Source organism: Rhea americana, unplaced genomic scaffold, assembly GCF_003343005.1.
Source record: "Rhea americana isolate MKP2758 unplaced genomic scaffold, rheAme1 scaffold_71, whole genome shotgun sequence".
Classification (NCBI taxonomy): domain Eukaryota; kingdom Metazoa; phylum Chordata; class Aves; order Rheiformes; family Rheidae; genus Rhea; species Rhea americana.
The window spans coordinates 1,834,302-1,855,814 of record NW_028186879.1 but is presented as its reverse complement, the minus strand read 5'-3'; the positions used below and the strand labels follow the sequence as shown (position 1 = coordinate 1,855,814).

General features: G+C 37.0%; 1 protein-coding gene across 1 annotated transcript in view; it reads left to right on the top strand.

Moving 5' to 3' along the window:
- The window catches only part of CDK8 (cyclin dependent kinase 8), an 86,680-nt gene that overhangs the window by 36,997 nt on the left and 28,170 nt on the right, over window positions 1–21,513 (top strand). Inside the window, exons 5-6 of the mRNA XM_085321792.1 lie at window positions 4,896–5,006; window positions 7,760–7,900. Coding sequence (XP_085177918.1) covers window positions 4,896–5,006; window positions 7,760–7,900 — 252 coding nt within the window. The remainder of the gene's footprint in view (window positions 1–4,895; window positions 5,007–7,759; window positions 7,901–21,513) is intronic.

Below are 21,513 nucleotides of genomic sequence, written 5' to 3'. Positions count from 1 at the left end.
TCCAAGTTTGCAGGAAGCAGGCACAGGGTACTGAGGCAGTGTGAGAGCATCGCAGAATCAGCAGGCAGCTGGCTGATGGCTACTGCCCATATCTGAAAGGAAAGGCTCTGCAGCAGTCCTGATTGCCTCTGCAATCTCCGCAGGTGGCAGAGATAGGACAGCAGGCCTGCCCCCTGGGTGGGTGAGAAGAAAACCTGCCTGCCACTGGGCTACTGATGGAGTTGATGTGAGTGGAGAGGGCTGCTGCACAGCCAAATTGGCAGGTTCTCTTCATGTACCTGGGCTTTCCATGTCCTGGGTGACGAGGAACGTGKTGTTGTTGTGTGCTTATCAGGCTTCTTTCCTCCTCCTCCCCCCTCCCCCACCCTCTCAGCCAAAGGAAAGACAGAAGAAGGGCTTAAGGGCTCTTCCAGAGCCAGACTGAGCTTGACCAAGGACTCTGGAGCAGTACACAGCAACTGGAGGCACCTAATGAAGCAGAAGCTGAAAGTGAGTGACTTCAGGATGCCCCTGAAAAAGCTGTGGTCCATTCTCTTAAACACTCTCCCCTAGGGAAGGAGCAAGTGATGAGTTGTCCCTGCATGCTTGGTAGAGGAGATCACGTACCAGACACAGGTGGTCAGGAGTGCCGATGGCTTGTGACTGACAGAGCGTGGCCCAGAACTACTCTGAGTGGATTGTATTCTGTGCAGGGACCCAAGTTGCTGTGGTCTTGTAATGTGCAATAAGGTACAATATTTGGATGCAGCTTCCTCAGGTTGTGAGTCRTGACTATTCCACATTAACAGTGAAAACTCTGTTACTTTCCCGCAAGACTGAATCCAGAACTCCCTTGGAGGAGTACAGAGCGCTCTTCAGAGGGCAAGAGRCAGGATACTGAGGAAGACCCCCTTTTGAGCAGTCCATAATGATTTTACAGATTCTTTAGCTTGAAAGTAGCATGGTATATATAATTTAATTTGTGACTGTGATTACTTTCTAAAGCTACAACCCAGGGCTACAAACAGTATTCTTGAGAGGTTATGTACAAAAGGAGAGTAGTATTGTTTCTGGTTTTGTGAAAGTGGAATAAAGATACCAATCAAATCTTAGAAACTGAAACCTCAAGAAATCATGACATTTTTTGTCAAAAGTAGACTTAAGAGGCGCTGGATGCCATGCTTTATGTGGATTTTACATCCACTTGCTTACTTAAAGCGAACATACAGTATCTTAACATCTCGGAGACCTTTTTTTCTTTTGAAAACCACAGAAGTTAAAACCAGAAATGGACTTTTTTTTTTCCTTGACATTGTATTTTCAGGTTTCTTTCTTGCAACTTCTAAGACCTTAAATTTAAATATATAAGAAAAAAATACAGTAAAGCTACTATTTCACACGGTTGTGTATCTGAGGAAATTGGGCTTCAAAATTGTATTGTCAGCTTCATAATAAATTCATAGTGAGGACTATTATAACTTTTTTGTAGCATTGTTTTTATGTGCTTTCAGTTGTGAACACTTCTGAAGGAAATACAACATGTATTTTCAGCACGTGTCTTGTTTTTTAATATGTAGAATATCTGGCCTGTGAGAATAAAACTGTAAAAACGTTAAAACAGATTTGGAAAGAGATCTTGAATCTAATGGATGGCAGCTAAGCCAACCTGGGATTCAAGAACTTGTGTAATAAAAATTTGTTGTTCTTAGTTAAAGTAGAAAGTTTAAAGTACTTGGAGAACAAGTTGTACTTTTATTCAACTACAAGATAGGACATTTAAGTTTTTTTTTGTTKTTTTTTTTAAAAAGAACTTATAATATGCTCTTCTCTTCCTCTTTGTAACCTTTCATTTTAARAAGAGAGATGGCCTTTTTTATTTTTTTTCTTCTCTGTCTTTGTTTTGGCAGGTTATATAGATCTTGACTTGTTTTTTTAGTTTCCATTTATGTGATAGGCTCTCTCGTTGCAAGCTTGGGCTCTCTTTGTCCTGTTGTAGCTGTAATTAATCTTCCTTTAATTAGCTAGTATTGTACAGAGTATTTGGGTAGTACAGAGTATTTGGGTAGTGCCTTACTAATGTTTAAACTCAGCTCATCTATTTCAGCAATTGTTCCACTGGTATTTTATAATTTGTTACATGACAACTAAGTCTTTAGGTTCTTCTGCTCTGAAAATGACCTTTCTTTCACCATCAACTACCACAGTCTGCTTTCTGTTCCAAGTCCCTTTTTATGCCTATTCAATCTCAAGCTCTGTCTTGACTGTTAATATGTGGTCTGTTCATGACTGGATCCCTTGRTGGAACTGATGGGAGCCCTTTTAAGGCATGCGAAGATGATTAAATTTTGAATTTATGCCATCAAGTTAGCAAGGTGACAGTAGTGATTTTTGCTGAAGTGAATGTTTTCCTTGATGTTGCACACTGTCTAGCAAGCTCTCTGGTTGTTGTCTGCATTGGAGGAAATCTCTTGGGTAGCTCTTCTAGACACACAGGGGGAGCAAGAAGTGGCCCTGTCTAAAAGTGGCTAATATCTTGAGATGGGAGGTTAGAGAAATTGCTTTTTAACATGTGTCCTGGGACAGGTCCCCTGGCCAAGATCATATGTACCTGATTATAGGAGTACCTGTGGTGGTACTGCAATACTAAGCAGGTTGTGTTTCTCATGGGTAACACAGAGTAGCAAGCATCAAAAGTGGAGATCAAATAACATTTGCAGTAATGCAAGAAATTCTCAGGTATGCTGAGAATGCAGTGTATTGAATGCACTCTTTCAGCATAGTGTCTTGGCTTGTGAGAAATGTCTGTAATGGTGGAAAGCTTTAGTGGAAATCTGTTAAGGTCACCAGCTGAAGGAGTTGATGTACATGGAGGTTTGTGATGAGTTTGGCTCATATTTGATGTGAGAAGTGAATTGAGTATCCTGAGCAAGGAGTATGGTTGTGTGGTAATTTGCCATGTTGCCATAATGCTGTTATTGATGTTTGATAATGTGCTGTCCTGCCCCTGTTTGTCCTTGTTCATGAGGCCACATGGCTTTGGAGCACTTTCATTTACTGCTCCTTAGCTGCTGCATGGTTTGTAGAATGAATATTTCCTCATTTGAAGAGGGAGATGGAGGAACCTTTGTGTGTGTTTGAGACTTGCATGTAGGGATGCTGTTTGACTGCTTTGGCTTGTAGAATATTTGTGAAAGCAAGGGGAGAACCAGACGGGGCAATGTGGGATTATGATGCTCAAGTCGAACCAGATGTTGCTCAAGTCAAACCAGAGGTATTGGCATCTTCATCAGTTGCTGTCCAACTTTAACCGATTAAAAATGCAGATAAGCATTCTTGGTTTTCCCCATATTGATCCTTATATTTTGTAGAAATTACAGGCATTTACAGAATTCTACACTTGTTCTTTCAGATCCTTTCTTAAAATTCATCTATGTAGTGCTCCTAGAAATCTTAAGATTGGGAAGTTTAACATGCTGAAACTGGAACTATGCCCTTGTATACTTCCTCATAATGTTTTTTTGTCTTCTCAATCCTGTCTTTCTGTTTCATCTTGTACTTGAGATAAGTTCTGTGGGACTAGTCCCTCTTACTTTCTCAGTAAATGCCACACTTAAGACGTTGGTCAGTGATCGGGGAATTGGAAGGGCTCTCAAAATAAATAGAAAAGAAGGAAGCACAAACATTCGAATAGCCACTGTCACTTTACTATCTCAGTAGCAGCTAAAATGTTACTGTATGTGACTAAGGTATCAGTGAAAAGGAACAAATTACCTTGTTCCACTATTCTGTAACAGGAAAATTATCTTATTAGAAACAGATTCAATCTCAAAAATAAAATACGTTAATTTTTCCTTGTATATTCAAATACTACTTCAGRTTGTCCTTGCTCATTTTTAGAAGTCTAGGCATGCTTATCTTTAGAAGTCTAGCTGTCACTCTTATAGCTATCCCTGAGCTGCAAAGGGATTCCTCTAGCCTTAGGTATCCACATTTGAGTATGCTTAGGTACTTTTGATTTTTTTTTATTTCTTTTTTAGTGATTCTGTGGACTCTATAGAACTCAAACTCTTTCTGTCTGCATTTGATTCTTGTAATRTGTCTCTGTTAAGTTTTCCTTTTCATGGTGACTAAAGCTGCAGTTTCCAAAGCAGCTGAGCTGATTTAATGGTTCACTTTCTACTGAAAGAAGTTGTTGTTATTCCCAGTTGCATTCTATCCCCTTCTGTAGTGCCAGGTTGGGTTAGTACCACGAGTCAGTTCAGGTCAGTAACTCAGCCAAAAACTATCTCCTTTATGTGTGTGTGTATCTGTGTCTGAGTTAATTTTCTACTGAACTGTKTCATAGTTTCGAGTACCGTAACTGGTGCAGGATATATTGTGGGGGGAACTGGGACCTTCTTTTGGTAATGTTGACCTTTAAGATCAGCTAACTGTATCTTATGAACCACATCTCCTTTTAGCTGACTGCGTTGGCTGATACTGAATGAGTCAGTCCCATTCAGTCTTGAATGACTATGACCAAAATAGAAGGTTTTCAGATAATTAGGAGTCAGAAGAAAATTGGCTACTCCAAATGGCTTTATCAAAGACCAAATCCTATGAAAAAAGGCAAAGCCAACAGTTGACTTTTTAGGGGGTCTTCTTGATTCTGTGTAATAAGTTTACTTAGACTTTAGCTTTTAGGAAATTAAAAGGAAATGAATGCCCTAGGGGAGATATGACCTACTTTTAGCATTAGCTTCAAACTAATGATAGTTCTTTCATTAAAAAAGAAAAAAAATGTTCTTTTTTCTTTGAATTGCAGATTTCAACTTTTGTTTGTGTAATCTGTAGCAAAGACTTAAATTCATCTCTCTAGCCCTTTCACAACTCTGGATGCATAGGTATAATTCTGATGGACTTTCTTTATTTTGCAGTTGCTGCGGGAGCTCAAGCATCCAAATGTCATTTCTCTGCAAAAGGTGTTTCTTTCTCATGCTGACAGGAAAGTGTGGCTTCTCTTTGACTACGCTGAGCATGATCTCTGGGTAAGGTGAATTGTTTGTAGGTAACAGGCATTGAGTTTCAGTTGGAGGAAAGGGACAAGGGCAAGGAAGGTGCATCATTTAAAACCAATATAGCTTCTTACTATAAGTGTGTGTGTTTGTGTGTTGACACATTTTTGTATTAAAGGGAAAGCAAAATGGAAAGTGTTGGGTAAGCAAGCTACATGGTTTATCTCTGACCTGTTTCTGAAGATAAAGATCTGCATTCAGCTTTCAGTAGCTGAAGATACATTTAAATAAATGTAGATATAACCCTACACTACAGCTAAAATAAGGAATGCAGGAATGGTATTGGCTATGCAGATGAATTTCCTTTAAAAAATGACAAAACTTTTAGCTGAGTAGGACAATTTGGAGTTTTAGTTATGTTTCATGTCATCTCTAACTAAATGAAGTGAGAATAATGCTACTGTACATAATTGAAATTCGTTCATATATTTTGGTAGGGAGAGCTTTTTACTCACTTCATCTGAAATTTCATTTATTTGGGAGGAAATCCATTTATTCCTTATTATGAAATACAGTTTTAAATTTAAATGCATTGCAAATTAAGTAAAATTATTTTAAGAGGTAAACCCTTTTCTTCTGTTCATTTAATATTTGTAATCTTAGCAGCCAACTGAAACTTCTTTAAAAAAAAGTGCATGTATGTAAGACTTGAACAGCATGATTCATGACTTATTTTTTCCTACACCTGTATTTTACACAGAGAGGCAAGAAGTACAAAGCCAAATTAAGACTAATTCGTTTTGAGGTCATGTCACTTGCAGTTAGGGATAATTCAGTAGTATTTGCCACCCTAGAACTAGTGTATAAGGAAAATTTTCTTTCAGATACCTGAATTGAARATATTTTCTTCCATTCAACATTTAGAACTTCTGAAAGATAGTACTGAGATTTCATTAACTTTTTCATTCTAATTTTATTTTGATATCAAACAACTGAAATCTGAGATACTCTTAAGGTTGATTTAGAAAGAAATAGGAAAGCAAATTTATTTATGTAGAGAGAAAGCAAACACATTCATCTCTTCAGTGCTTCCCTCATGTTTAAGACATGCCAAGCTGATGAAGTTCAGGAATATCTGAGTAGTTTTTTCGTTTTAAACTATACTGTAAGGTTTTGTATTTGTCTGAAGGAATGTGACTAGTAGCAACCTTTCCTTGTTTGCATTTATAACTTTCTACAGTACTTCATACTAGTCCAGAGTTACTGCAGAAGCACTTCTGTTAATGAAACAATGGCTTATATATCAGTAACTTATGAATGGTGCTCAGTTYCGCTCTTTATGTTTGTATGCACATACCTATATCCACTTCATTATTCCTCAGCTGTACCTGTTTCTGGTTGCTAACTGTATCTCGATGAAAGTAACTTAGCTCAAGTGATTATTTGTTCGATGTCAGTGTCTAAATGATCCTTGAGTCCTGCAGCAGTGGGTGTAGTGGTTCTCARACTAAGCTGGGCATAGGGTGCAGAATATGTTAGAGCAAGAAAACAAAGGTCCAGGATGTATCTTTCTATCTGTACTGCTTTCTTTTTTTCTTGCTTCTGAAGACTCCTTTCTTTCTGGCTGCTCACTGAAGAATAACAGTTACTTTGAAGTCAGTGGAAGGATGAAGTGAAGGGGGACAAAACTTGTGATTTAGGCTGGGGAATGCTTGTGYGTGTGGTGTTTGGCTGAATGGCTAGGAGCTGTCACCATTCTTCATCAACATTTCTCTCCTCCTTGCAACTGCATTTTTACCTTTGGTAGAGCAGGGATGTGCTTCCTTCTCCCAGCCAGGCTCAACACCTAAAGCAAAGAAGGGCAGGCTGTATGGAGTTGGGCTGCAACAGGAGAGTAAAATTTCCCAAAGGGACTTGAGGAGTTATGTACCTAATCTGTACCTGGGATRTGAAAACTCAGGAGTATAGGAAGCTGAGGTAGGAGGAACATGTACTAGAAGTTTGGTGCTGGGTTTTGTTTGTGCAAGATCAGGGTTATTTTGGTGGTCACATAAGTGCAAGCCAGTACGAGAAAGAAGAGTGAATGCATGAAAAGTTTTTTTTCTACATGAAACATGAAAACAGTTTCTGTCACTCTGACACACCTGATGCTGTTGAAGTTAGTGACACCTAGGATTCAAGTTTTAAGATAACATATAATTCTTTTGGACTCCTCATTGTTGCTAGACATCATTGCCTCTGTATATGGTCATAGTTGTTAAAGTGCTTTTCATGTCTGGCTTGATGACTGACTTTCAGATGGACAGTTTTACAACCTTGCTCTATTAACGGCTTCTGATTTGAGAGTACTRTTTTTAAAGGAATAGTGTAACAGCAACCCGGATTTATTTCCTGTTTAATTTGAAAGTTTAAAAGTCCAAGTAGTTTGATGCAATAATTTCTCTTTCTGGCATTAGACATTGTATATTACAGTATCATGACAACAGACAAGACCCCAGAAGTAAAATGATACGGGAGTTAACAGAAAATTAAATTACCTGAGATATACAAAATATCAGCCTGTCTTTTGATTTAATTTTTGAGAGAATTCCTGAGACAGTGAACATTTTACTTAATATACTGTTAATGTTCTAGTACTTCAGCTGTTTTTAATTTTGAAAATGAATGATAGGTTGAAAAAACTGCTAAAAACTCCATATAAGGAATCACTGGCAATCTTTTTGTGTAATGCTATAGACCAAATGTTACATTTCTTTTTATTTTGATTTCTTTTTTCCCTTTTACAGCATATAATCAAGTTTCACAGGGCTTCTAAAGCAAACAAGAAACCAGTTCAGTTACCTCGGGGAATGGTGAAGTCCCTGTTGTATCAGATCCTAGATGGTATTCACTACCTGCATGCTAACTGGGTGTTACACAGGGATTTGGTAAGTTGATCGGCAATGGGTTTTAGCACTGGGAAGACTGAGGGCAAGATTTATTTATTTTTTTTTTAATACTAATATTTGGGAGACAAAAACCTGTGGGCATGTACTAATAAATATATATTTTTATAGTGTAGTCAGCCTTGATTAATATATTGGAGCAAATTTTAAGTCTACTGTGATCCATTTGTGAGAGTGAAGTATATCAGATGACTGCTCTCCTTTTTTGATTTTTCTAAATACACTATTTTTAAAAGTGATATTTAAATAACATCCATGTTGAGGTACAGAATATGCCTCTGGTAGCATAACTGCAGGCCTCAAATTACTAAATATTGCATGTGTGTAGGTGGGAAAGAGGTTGATTGGCTACAAGCAACTGCTGAAATAAAAGAAAATATTCTCTAAACTTATCAGTTTCATTTAAGAAGGTAACTCTTGAAGGCCATCTTCTCATACTGTTTATAATCTATTAGAAATATAACCATGCCAACTTTCGAAGACTTCTGTGAATAAACTTATGTTTATCCTAATTACAGTGTAAGCAAAACCTTTAGTGCCTGAGACAGTATTTCTTAACAAGCAAGTTGTATTAGATGTTTTAAATTGGTAAATCTCTCCAATTGTTATGTATTTACCTCTGAAATATGCCCATAGCTTTTTTTGCATAGGATACTGTTCAGTCTTTCTTCTTAAATCCAGGTGATTTTCATGACTCAGTAGTCTATAGCTCTTATTCTTTATTAATGTTTTATTATTTACTTCTGAGAAAGATGCTATTTATGATGCTTCTAAATACTGCAATTTCATTAGTATGAGAGTATTGTTAGTCTGACCTTTCACTCCCAGAAGTCAATAATACCGGTGCTATTCTATGCTTGGTACATTAAATCTGGCTTCCTTATTACTCTTCCAGAGTTACTTCTGTCTTTGAGGTAGCTTTACTATTGTTGCTAGAGTGGTACCGAATGACTAGTTATGCCTAATAAGTGTTTTTAGAGTGCCAATCTCTGTTTAAACCAACTGAAAAAGGCTTGTCTTCAGTCAATAATAATGTTTTCAGAAAATAAAAGGAAATCTTGTTTTATTAAAATAGTTGCATGATTATTGCTTCTAATTTGTTCCTGGTTTTACAAATTGAACAAAAGCTTTAGCACTCAGAAKGAAAAAGCCAGAAGGTTTGTGGTGGTTTTGTCATGACTTGTGAAACAGTAGAACAAAACATAATGTAGAAATACATAGTATGCATGTCACAACTTAGACACTTTTTAAAATCAAAATATAGCATCTTACTCTAGGCCTGGAGCAGTATTCTTCAGTATTTTAGGTCATTTGTTTTCTGTATGCTTCCTGTCATCAAGAATCTGAATTCTTCTGGTATTTTACTTTCTACAGTTTCAGAAAATTTATGAACTTAAACATTAAAAGTATAAGTATAACTGAGTGAAAAAAGCAATGCATGTTGTTAACTGGATGGCTCAGGAGATTGGTAATTTATTACAGAGCCTTTCACATCTAGGTCTTTAGCTCAAACATAGTTTAAGTTGGCAACTGACAAAAGTTACCATCTCATTGTCTGACCTATGTGAAATGAGTTGGTGGTCTCAGTCCAGCAAGCAGGGTTTTTTTCCAGCATWAAAACCACCCTTGCTATTCGCTACCTTTTGAGAATTGGAGGAAAAGGCCAAAAGCTTGAGCCGGAGGCAGGGCTATCTGAGATGTCGTCCCACTGGTATCTTGTCAAGCAATGTTGGTGAGAAAGTGTGTTAGAGGGGGCTTAATTAAAGCATATGTACAAGGGCTGCTTGTGCTACCTTGTTCATGGAGACCTTCAGATCTTAGATTGTCGTTTTGAAACAATTCAGTTTGAGCTATTTTTCTAGTGGAAATTTTGATGAGTTTAAAAGGTTCATACTTCATGCAGGAGAAAAGAAAAGTGTACCTCTTAGATGTTTTCTTCATTGTATCAGAGTTCCTGGGAATAGCGTGAGAAACAATAGATTCCACCTAGAGTCTGATTTTAGCAAGAAGGGGATATATTGGTGCAAAATTAGCTTGCAAGTTGAGACTTCAGTAGTGTGTATATTCCTATGGAAAGCAAGATAATGGGAAGGTAATTCTTGATCTTAGACTTGTGTTTCTATTTCCAGGGTATCTATAGTAGTAATCACCAGTAACATGCATTTTGTGTTAATAACCATTGTTAACATTTGGTTGACTGGATAGATATATGATGTTTTTCCTACTCTGCCTTAAAATTTGATAGGTATTTGTTTAGTTTCTARATGTGTTTTATGCATCTTCATATATTTTTACATGCTTACTTCCATATACTAGCTATGTAAAAGTGATATTGTTTGGTAATAGGGAGCTAATGAAAATAGTACTTTGGCAAAGAAATCTTTTCTTAGCTACATCTGTCTCATAGGGTAAGCCTTTTTTTTTTTTTTAAAGGATGAGAAAGCTCATGTCCTGGAAATGCATTTAGCCTTCATCTAACTTTGAATTTCCAATATTTTTTATGTTGCCTTGATGGTAGTTCTAGTTGGGTAGTAGTTTGGAATTTTTGGATATCTTTCTGAAACAAAATATTGGATAACATAACTCAATTCTTGCTTAGCATCCACAAGCCAGATAGAATTTAATGATTATTAGAAACACGTGAGACTGAAATCTGTTTTCATAATGGAGGAATCCAGGAATTTTGAGTCATTTAAGATTTATATAAAGTGAGTATATTCTGTAGGAAATGGTAAAAACTGTAGAAAGAYGATAATGGCTAATAAAGTTTATCTACTGTTTTTTATAATCCTATTTTATCTTTTACAAAGGAAATGGATACAGTGCTTAGCATAAACTTTATTTCAACACATAACTGTCTTTGGTGTATTTTATTTTTCACTAATTGTATAAGAGCCAGTTCCCCTTTTTCATCAGAGCAAGGGAGACATTGATTATATTTGTCACCTTTGAAAAGAGCTGGTCTTAAATAGTTGGGTTTTTTGTAAGTCTTTAAAACACACCAGTAAAATTTCTCAACAAATAAACAGTTCTCTTATCTTTTATTTTTTTGAATTGAATTGCATTTTCTTCAGCTTTTTTTTAGTTTCATGGCTGAGAGCAATTGAAAGCAGATTGTTTATTCATGCTCTGGCTGTAGCAGGAAGGAAATAAGAATACTTTGTATAATTACTACAAAGCGCATCAATTTTAGTTTTAATCATATTTTGAATTTGGTTATCAAGCATGCTTGAAACATGCTGTATTTTGTTGACTTTGTTTCCTAGTGTTTGTTCTACTTTATGATATTTAACTATCAGTCTTCCTTGCACACAGAAAACTTATTCCACATTAAAAATATAAGCATAAACAGAAGCCTGACAATAGATCTGCATCCATCAGTCTGCATCCTCAATAGCGAGAGAAGAGAGAAGTTGGACTCTGCAGCATGCATGGAGGATTCCTTAAAGTAACTCAAATTAGAGGTCTTTTTCATGCTATGACAACTTTTGTGCTGTACCTGTTAAAAGTACATCTGTGTTTGGTATGAGTGCGTGGCAGGCCTATCCACACCGTCAGGAATCTGGGGATGAGCACATCACTATCAGTTTTGTGTGATAACAATCTGGTTAGGTTGCCRTTTAAGCTAGTGAGCTTGATTCTGCAACAAAGCTGCCAAAAACACTCACCTAGTGCTGCGACACAAATGCTTTAAAGAAAAGGGGGGAGGGAGGGGAACCTTACAGAATCTCAACTACAAGTGCTCTATGTAAAAACAAACAAACAAAAAAAAAAACTATGGTGAAACTTTTTTTGTTCCCAAATCTTTGGCCTTAGTTCRCTGGCCTATTCCTTTGTGTGTGCGTGGTGTAACTAGATGCTGAACAGATGAACTACCACTTGGCAAGCCAGCTGTAGAAGTGAATAATGCAGTGCTGGGCTTCTGCTTGCCATTCGTCTCCTCCTATCTTTTGCCAAACGAATGACRGTCTCTGTCAGCTTTTGTTAATAATATTCATGTCTTAGTCAACTGAGATTATGTTGCTTTGTGTGAGATCAATAGTATCTAGTGATAGCATGATACTGCAACCTATTTAATGTGTTCCTGGTGTGCAGCTAACCAAAAATGCTGCTGTGGGATGTGCTCTGTTTTAAATAAGCTTTCAGGTGGACAGGTTTTTCATATATACAGTGTCCATTGTTTGGAACCTAATTTTCTGAGACCTGGATTCTTCCCAAGAAAACCTACTGCCAGATTTTGGATCAGCAGGAACATTAAAGATGTTCTTCCAACATGAAATAAGGAGAAACCACTGCCAGGGGTTCTTTACAGACAACATCTTAGTTGCTTTCCATGCTCTAGCTGTGAATCACTTAACTATGCCTATGGCATAAATGAATCACTTAACTATGCGTATGGCATAAGTACATGTAGGTTAACATGGTCAAAGTTCCCATTTTCCACAGAAGAGCTCTTGAGTCCAAGGAGATCTCCCTCATCAATATTCAAAGATTACTTCAGAAAAGCAGAAATGCCCTTTAGTCACTCTAGTGCTTTACAAAAACGTGGTCACTATTAKGAAAGAACCTGATAGTTACGCCCATTGTTAGAAAGAAGTCAAAAGCTTTTACAAGCAGGTAGTCTTTGGCTCTATTTAAATATATATATATATAAAATAATAGACATTACTTCCTAAACTATTTTGTCATGACTTATTGGTGATTTGTTTTCAAAACAAAAAATCCCGAACTTGACCACTGCTTTGGTTGTCAGCTATTGTATTTTCTAAGATTTTTGAAATCAAAGTGTTTCTCATCATATGAATATATGCTTTCATGAGGTCGTTCAAGTACACTGTCCAGTAGAACTTTTTTCTTTGTTAGGTAATAACTTATGCTCTTCTATAAGTCCTAATTTATTATAATTCTAAGTATTCTGTGGTTAAAATAGCATTATCTAGTGTTTCTTAATGCTGCTCTTTAAGGGACCATGACTACTTTCTTTCCTGCTTTTTTGAATGTTTTCTTTTTGTCTTAGATTAAACTTTGAAATCTGTCATGAGAATGGTCAGAATTGACTGTACAAAGTATTCCATGCTCATGTCAGTGACTTTCCTTTAAAAAAATAAAACAAAAACAATACCTCAGAGCTCTTCTGTCCTTCTTTAAAGACCAACTCTGCAAATTAGATTGATTTGACTTTTTCTTGGGCATTGTTATAAATTCTTAGTTCAGTAATGTCCATCAACTTTGTGCAAATGTAAATTTGAAGCTATAAATGTACAATGCGTTGTAGCAATATTACCAGCAACATTACCAGCTGCTGGAGGAACAACATAGCTAGGCACAAGCAGTCTAGGAGGTTTCTGGAGAGCATCGATGGTAACTTTTTGACACAGGTGGTGGAGGAGCCAACAAGGAGAGGTGTGCTGCTGAAYGTTGCACTAACCAAGAAAGAAGGGCTGGTGGGAGGAGCGAAGGTTGGGGGCAGCCCTGGCTGCTGTGACCATGAGATGGTAGAGGTCAGGATCCTGTTGGAGGAGGGAGAGCAATAAGTAGCAGYGCAACCCTGGGCTTCAGGAGAGCAAATTTTGGCCTTTTCAGGGACTTATTCCAAATAATTTCATGGGATAGGGTCCTAGCAGGAGGGGAGGTCCTAGAGAGCTGGTTAATATTCAGGGATCACTTCCTGCAAGCTCAAGAGCAGTGCATCCCAATGTACAGGAAATTGAACAAGGTGGGCAGGAGACCTACATGGATGAATAAGGAGCATCTGGCTAACTGGGACAGAAGAAGGAAGTGTACAAAAGATGGAAGCAGGGGCAGGCCACAGGGGAGCATTATAGGAACGTGGTCTGAGTATGCAGAGATGTGGTCTGTGATTCTGTGACTAGGAAGGCCCATTTGGAACTGAATCTGGCAAGGGATGTCAGGGACAGCAGGAAGGGTTGCTTTAATACATCAGTAACAAAAGGAAGACTGGGSAGAATGTGTGCTGTGTAACCATCAGATGCCTTATAGACACAAGACCAGTGAATAGGGAATTAAAATATAAATGAAATTACGTGCTCATTAATGGTGTGGCTAAGATTTGTGAGGCTACTGTCATTTACCTTTTGATCTTTAATATTTATTTAGTGAGATACTTCTCACTTTTATCTGCTGCAGACCTGTAATACACAAGAAGCAAAGCTGCTAGAGTTCTTTTTTTTTTCCCTGACACTGTGTTATTGTAGACCAACAGTTTGTAACCTGTGATCCCAGACAATTTAGCAGATAATGAATGATCTTACTGTTGCAAAGAGGAGCTGCAAATCTGAGGCTAAAAGCAAGTTGTAGTTTTCTTCCTATGGTTATAAATGCTGTTGTGAAGACTAATGCTGTTGTGTTCTCCCTTCTCCTTCCCCTGTAGCCCTTCAAGTGCTAGAGGGAATATTTAAGGACTGATCTTCAGAAACACAGACTTCATGTTTACCTTGTAAGATAGGAAACAGAAGAAGGCTTTTCAGTATTTTCAGAACTAATGTCACTGTATTGGCTTCAATGTCTTTGTTCAGTGGAATATACATTTATTATTAAGGAGTTTGGAAAGGTTTACACAAATTTTGTTGCATGGGAAGATACTGGAGCTTCTTGTGAAAGTTTGTTTTTTAATTATCTGAATAGCTTGAAGTTCCTATTAGTGGCTCTTTGACAAATGAAAATTGCTTCATGAAATGTTTTAAAATGTACTATTCTTTTATCAGCTACCCCAAATTGTCAGATGAGTAAGGGATCCCATCACTTCATATGTGTGAAACTTGGTGTTTTTAATCAGTCAATTGTGAATGCATTTAGCAATTATTGCAGCCATCTCAGAGTCCATTTAAACTGTCTTCACAAACACCTCAGAGGAGAAAATAAGTTGCTTCCAAAAGGAATGTACATTAAAACTCATGCTTAGTTCATACTGTGATGCATTGCAAAAAATGGGGGAAGAGAGGCAGAAGAAGTATGTAGCAGCTTTGGATGAGGAGTATGTACAGGAAGATGGTCAGATGATTGTACTCTTCCCCGCGCAGCTGTAGTCCATTTTTCTGAGTATTTAATTCTATGCTGTCATCATAACAACAACAAAAGAAGATTTGGAAGTTGTATATTTCAGAATTACTTTTTTTTTTTCTGAAGTGTTTAAAGCAATTGCTGTCAGAAAATATTCTACTGTCTTCTAGTCTCAGTAGGTGAAAGTTTATGAACTTTGCAAGGAAGCTMTTCTAGCAAGAATAGTTACTCTAATGTTCTGTTTTGGATTTCTGTACTTTCTCCAAGAAAGGTAGGATGACACCTGTGCAGAACTAGCCTTCTTCATGTAAAGCAGGCTCATTCCTCAAGATCCTATRTGGTCAGATTTGTGTTTGGTAAAATATTTCTCCTACCACCTTTTTAAAGCTTAGAAATATTTTGACTTTTCTTAGTTCCAGGGCATGTAGGCAGACTTAAACTGAAGTAAAATGATGTATTGAGAATTATGTAGATACAATATAGGTAATTTATTGAAGGATATCGTATAATGTATGTGAGGATTTTTAAATTTAGTTTAAATCTTATATACTTGTTTAATAGCAAAAATCCTGCCTAAATTAGGTAAGAATTTTCACAAAGGTTTACTTGTTTTCCTTTAATCTATTCTGAACATATTGTGGTAATGTAGTTCTTTAAGTTATTTGGTTGGATCAGAACTAGTGACTCAGCTCTAGTAGAACTGATTAAATAAAACACCCTTATTTTAGCTGAGTTGTTTAGTTCCTTTTTATAGGGCTCTTCYGTAATTAAAAATACTAAAAAATTTAAAAATTTACCTTCAGAAAGGAAAAAAAAATGTTTCTTTTTGTGGAGGAAAATCAAATGTAGCTTCACTTTACTAAAATAAATAAGAAAAGCAATTAAAGTGCACTAAGCTGAAGTTTAATAGACTGGCAGTATCTTGAACTACATCTTTATGCTGGGGATCTTTCAATTTACTTTTTTTATTCTTAAATGCTTTATCATAGTGATGTATGAAAGGCTATCCTATAGCTGCCTACCTTGGTGAAGCTGGTTGAAACTAATAGAATCTCTTGGGATGCAAAGCCGTAAACTGACGTGCAGACTATCCTAGATTTTTCTCTTCTGCAGTTTTAACTTTTTCTTTTATTACTAGAGCAGTTCTTTAATGTCACGGCTTTGCAAGATGTCTAGATACTAGATTGTCATACTGGAACAAAAAAAAAATTTAAGACTAAAGCAACAAAGCTTTGGATTTTTTTATTAACTATTTCCAGAATATATCAAGGGGAGTAATACATGTATTGGTATATGCACACTTTCTGAAACATAGCCAAATRGTCTTACGGCTTTGTTGCAGAGTAGTAGTAGGTAAACTGCTGAAATAACTTTCATATCCAGGTATCAAGTAAATACAAACAGAAGTATGACTCTTACAGTGGAGGGCACTCTAGAAACTTCAGATCTCATTTGGAACTGCTCTTCTGTAATAAAGATAATAAGCTATAATAGCCAGACATCAAAGAGTTGTKAAAGCAGTTTTTGGCTCTGTTATGAGGCAGATATGAATAGAAAGAAAATGGACCAGAAAGTTCTTTGATCACTAATGTGTCTTTGGTGAAACAAGCTTGATCAATGAAGACCCTAGAGTATGATTTTGGCCGTCTTAGATGATCAATAAGAATGGGAAGTTGAAAGTTGTTTCCTCCTTGATTTGTAATGGAATCATGAGAACCAAAAGTGAAAAATTCTACCAAAAGATTGCTATTCTTTCTTTGATTTGCAGTTTATTTTTTTAATAGTAAATAACCTGTTAAAAGTTGAGGGAAAGTTATTACTGGGTAAAATGCTGTCAAGAAACAAATTATTTAAAATACAGGAAATAGCCATAACAAGTGTTTCATCTGCATCCCGCTGAAGGAAGACAGTGAAGTGTCTGAATGATTTACACTCATCATCTAGAGCAAAAGATGACAAAATCACAAGTAGACAGTTTTGATTAGCCCTAAACCTCTGCAGTTTCACAGTAACTCATGAAAAATTAACCTTATAAGTTAGACTTACACTATACAAATGCTCAGCTTCATCTAATTCACTCTCAGCATGGATGACACAGAACTTAATCTCTGGCATATTGTTGTTAATGTTATACTTTTGTGCATGAAGGTATTTAACAAGAAAGTGAGAACATAGCACAGACAAAACACTGGAGAGCTCACAGTAATATCTTGAATAAACTTTTCATCTTTTTTTAGTTATTCTCATCCAGAATAGGAGAAATTATGTATTATCAATACAAGTAGAGCAATGCAGAGGTGATAAAAGTACTATTTAAGTGGCAAAAAAACAGAGCTGTTAAGGAAAACAGCATGGGGTACCACAGTTGATTGTAAAAGAGTAAATAAGGCAATTTTTTTGCATTGTATGAAAGCATGAGAAAGTGGGAGACTGCAGTACTACTGCGTGCCTATCAACTTGTAGTAACTGCTTCAACAAAATAAATTTAAAACATTGGTACTCAATGTTTTTGTTATGCATTCAAAACCATCATTTGTGAAATAGAATTCTAAATTAAAAAAGGAGGTGGGATTATATCCTGAATCACATAATATCTAAAACCAGTGACACTGCACAATCTCCTCCTGTATTTTATCCTACTCCTAACATGACTTCAGCAACCAGAGTTGTCTTCAGCTATGGCTAGAGCAATCACTCATATAGCAAAACACACACAGAATATATTTGTGCAAAACTGTTTGTTTTATTATTTATTGTTATTACATGTTGAAGGATTTTTAACCATCTATGACATGTTAGTAGATTATTTTTTTCCTATAAAGTTAGTATAAAAATGTTTTTCTTTGTTATCCACRCTTCCTTTCTTGGAGACTTTATACTGAATGTCACACCTTCTGTCTAGTCCAAATATCCATTTTGGGGGAGTGGGAAGGTGGACCTGAAAGAATTAATTATGTGTTTTCTTTCAACTTCAATTAAGATCAAAACAATTTAAAATCCTGCATATTAGTCTATGCATGGATTTTAATGTAATATATTATATATATTACAGTAAATGAGTGAGAGTGGTTGAAARAAATTCTTGGAGTTCGTTCAAAGTGCAAAAATAATAGTTAAGCCAACAGCTTTCATCAGGCTGAAACTAAGATAAAATATGGTGATAGTAACTAGCAGAAGGCTTCCCTGGCATAGATATGGCATCCGTACATCTTCTGTTTTGTCCAAATGCTTTTGGTACTTTGAAATTTTTTAAGCATGCATGCTTTGATAATTTGTATTATGTTGTTAGCTGTTACTGGTAATTTTAAGAGCTCTGGTTTTAATGAGAATTTTATTTGAACACTTGAATCTGTTTGAAAACAATTGGTGGAACTACATCTCTGATAATGAGAGTTCTTCTTTAAAAGAAGATAATTAACTGCAAGTATTAGATTAAAATATGTATCTTCGATATTTTAATGTTTTTCAGAATTGTATAAGGAAAACTTTCATATTTAGATTTAATGCATGTTGGGTATGTGAGACAAGTTCTGTGGAGCCATTGTTCTCACTTGAATTCTGGTGTTTGAGGTTGTCTTTGCTGATAATTTATTTTAAGCCCAAATCAGTTAACAGATCTAAGTAAAATTAATGATTTTAGCTATATGTCCTCTAATTTTAATTAAAGGAAATAAAGTGACTGATGCTATCAGCTGAGTATGATAATACGGGCATTTTCATTGTGATAGAGGGCTATTTAGCATTGCAGTMGTCAGTTTTGTACAAAGTAGAAAGGTTTTTTGTATGTAGAGAATGAATTCTTTATCCACAAAATGTTAAAAAAATCAATTCTAATTGCTAAGAATGCAGTACGGAGCATCTCACATTGATATATTGCATTTAGCTTTAATAAGAAAATGTTTTTGTATGCATTATGGTTACTTGAAGATTAACAGAGTTGTGCACAAACTGATGTAGCTTAGGAAGCACAGACATTTTTTGGCCTACAGCTCATGAGACGGGATGAATTTCGCAAGGCTAGGTCAAAGCTAGTAGGTCTTTGCTGCGCATTTTTTCTTGTCACTGGACCTAGATGGGAAATGACTAATCACATTAATATTTTATATTTCTAAGTGTTTGTCACAAAAAGTGCTCTTCCAAATAGTTCATTAACTTCAGACAGATAAACCCTTGCCCTTTTCTTTCAAAACAGTTTTGTTCTTTTCCATGAATTATAAACTTCACAGCAAGAGATTTTTAACTTAATTGTACTGCAAGCTTCTCAAACACTTGCTCAGAGCTAAAGAAATTGAATTTATGTGCAATTGTGGGGTTGTGCATTTGAATCTGTTCCTGTACTGCTTGATATAGTACCTTGAAGCCTAAATTGTAAAAATGTCTTTAATTCAAAATCTTAGCAGAACCATTGTTGAGGCTATGRTTACAAAAGCAAAATAGTTTAAGGATAAAAGCAGTTTGCACAGTATTACTCTTTTTAAATAAAACATGCTTTTTTTGATGAGAGGAGGTATTGTACTGTTTTCAGTTTCTTTTGGCTCACCAAAGATAAAAATTGCTGTGAGTTTTGAAAAGTCATTAAGGATGCACAAATGTTAGTTGTCAAYAGAAGTCTCTGCCATAAGTCATCCAATCACTGTGACCCCTCTACCGAGAAATGTTTTAGTGCCTGAAATTTTAAGTGATTTTTAAGAGAAATTTTACAACTGATGGATAGATGAGGGGAGTGGATGTTGTCTACCTTGACTTCAGCAAGGCTTTTGACACTGTCTTGCATAACATCCTCATAGGTAAGCTCAGGAAGTGTGGGTTAGATGAGTGGACAGTGAGGTGGMTTGAGAACTGGCTGAAAGGCAGAGCTCAGAGGGTCATCATCAGTGGTGTGGAGTCCAGTTGGCTAGTGGCGTCCCCCAGGGCTCAGTACTGGRTCCAGTCTTGTTCAGCTTCTTCRTCAATGACCTGGAAGAGGGGACAGAGTACCTCCTCAGCAAGTTTGCTGATGCTACCAAGCTGGGAGGAGTGGCTGATCCACCTGAGGGCTGTGCTGCCATKCAGAGAGACCTGGACAGGCTGGAGAGTTGGGYRGAGAGGAACCTCGTGAGGTTCAACAAGGGCAAGTGCAGAGTCCCACACCTAGGGAAAAATAACCCTAGGCACTAGTACAAGCTGGGGGCTGACCTTCTGGAGAGCAGCTCTGCAGAGAAGGACCTGGGAGTGCTGGTGGATGACCAGATGATCATGAGCCAGCAATGTGCCTTCGTAGCCAGGAAGGCCAATGGTATCCCGGGCTGCATTAAGAACAGTGTTGCCAGTAGGTCAAGGGACATGATCCTGCCCCTCTCCTCAGCCCTGGTGAGGCCTCATCTCGAGTCCTGTGTCCAGTTSTGGGCTCCCCACTACAAGAGAGACATGGAGCTACGAAGGGCTRCGAAGATTATCAGAGGGCTGGAGCAYCTGCYCTATGAGGAACGGCTGCGAGAGCTGGGCCTCTTCAGCCTGGGGAAGAGAAGCCTGAGGGGGGATCTTATCAATGTCTACAAATGCCTGGTGGGGGAGGGAGGAGGTCAAGATGATGGGGCTGGACTGTTTTCAGTGGTGCCAAGTGATAGGATAAGAGGCCAAAGGCACAAACTGAACCACAGGAAGTTCTGCCAGACCGTGAAGKGGAATTTCTTCACTGTAAGAGTGATTGGTTGCCCAGAGAGGTGATGGAGTCTCCTCTCTGGAGATATTCAGGGCCCGCCTGGATGCAGCCCTGTCTAACAYGCTGCTCTAGGTGACCTTGCTTGAGCAGGGAGGTTGGACTAGATGATCTCCAGAGGTTCCTTCCAACCTCAACCATTCTGTGATTCTGTGAAGTGTGAAATTTTCCAAATGAAAATTAAGTTAGGATGATACTACAGCCTTACAAAAAAGATTTAAAAGGTGCATATCTATTCTTATTCTTTTTAGAAATATACCCCAAACTGCTTCAGTTAATCAGTGGTGAAAAGGTAGCATCTACATTATAATACCATAGATAATTCATAGGAATTTTGGTTACTGTGTTGATAGACGTATTTAAAACCAACTTCTTGTTTCCGTTCAGAAGCAACCTAAAAGCCAAAAATCTGTGAAGTAATCGTTCCTACAGGCCTTGTTTTATATTGAAAGTAACAACTAACAAAGGYCACAATGGCTAAGCTTTCCAAAAATTCTGCATTTTTCCCCCTCATTGCTTTGATGAGTGAAATTTATTGCAAGAAAGAATCAACAGAACACCTTCCATGGAGCAAGAAAAAAGTAAACAGTCCTGTGATTTCTAGTCACTTTTTGTGTGTATGTAACATAAGTAATCATCTCCCACTCTTAGGAATAATTTGCTACAAGCAATGAGAGTGCTGTCTTTTTTGATGTAGGAGTTTTTACATCTCATCAGTTTGTGTAATTATCATGTTGTTTGTCTTTTATCCTCGAAAACCAAGTCTGTTTTAAAGTTTTGAGTTTCCCCTCTGAATGAACACAGACATTTTGAATCTGTTTTAAGAAGCAGTGTGAGAGTGGAGTATTTGTTCAAACAGAAGAATATGGAAAAAAAA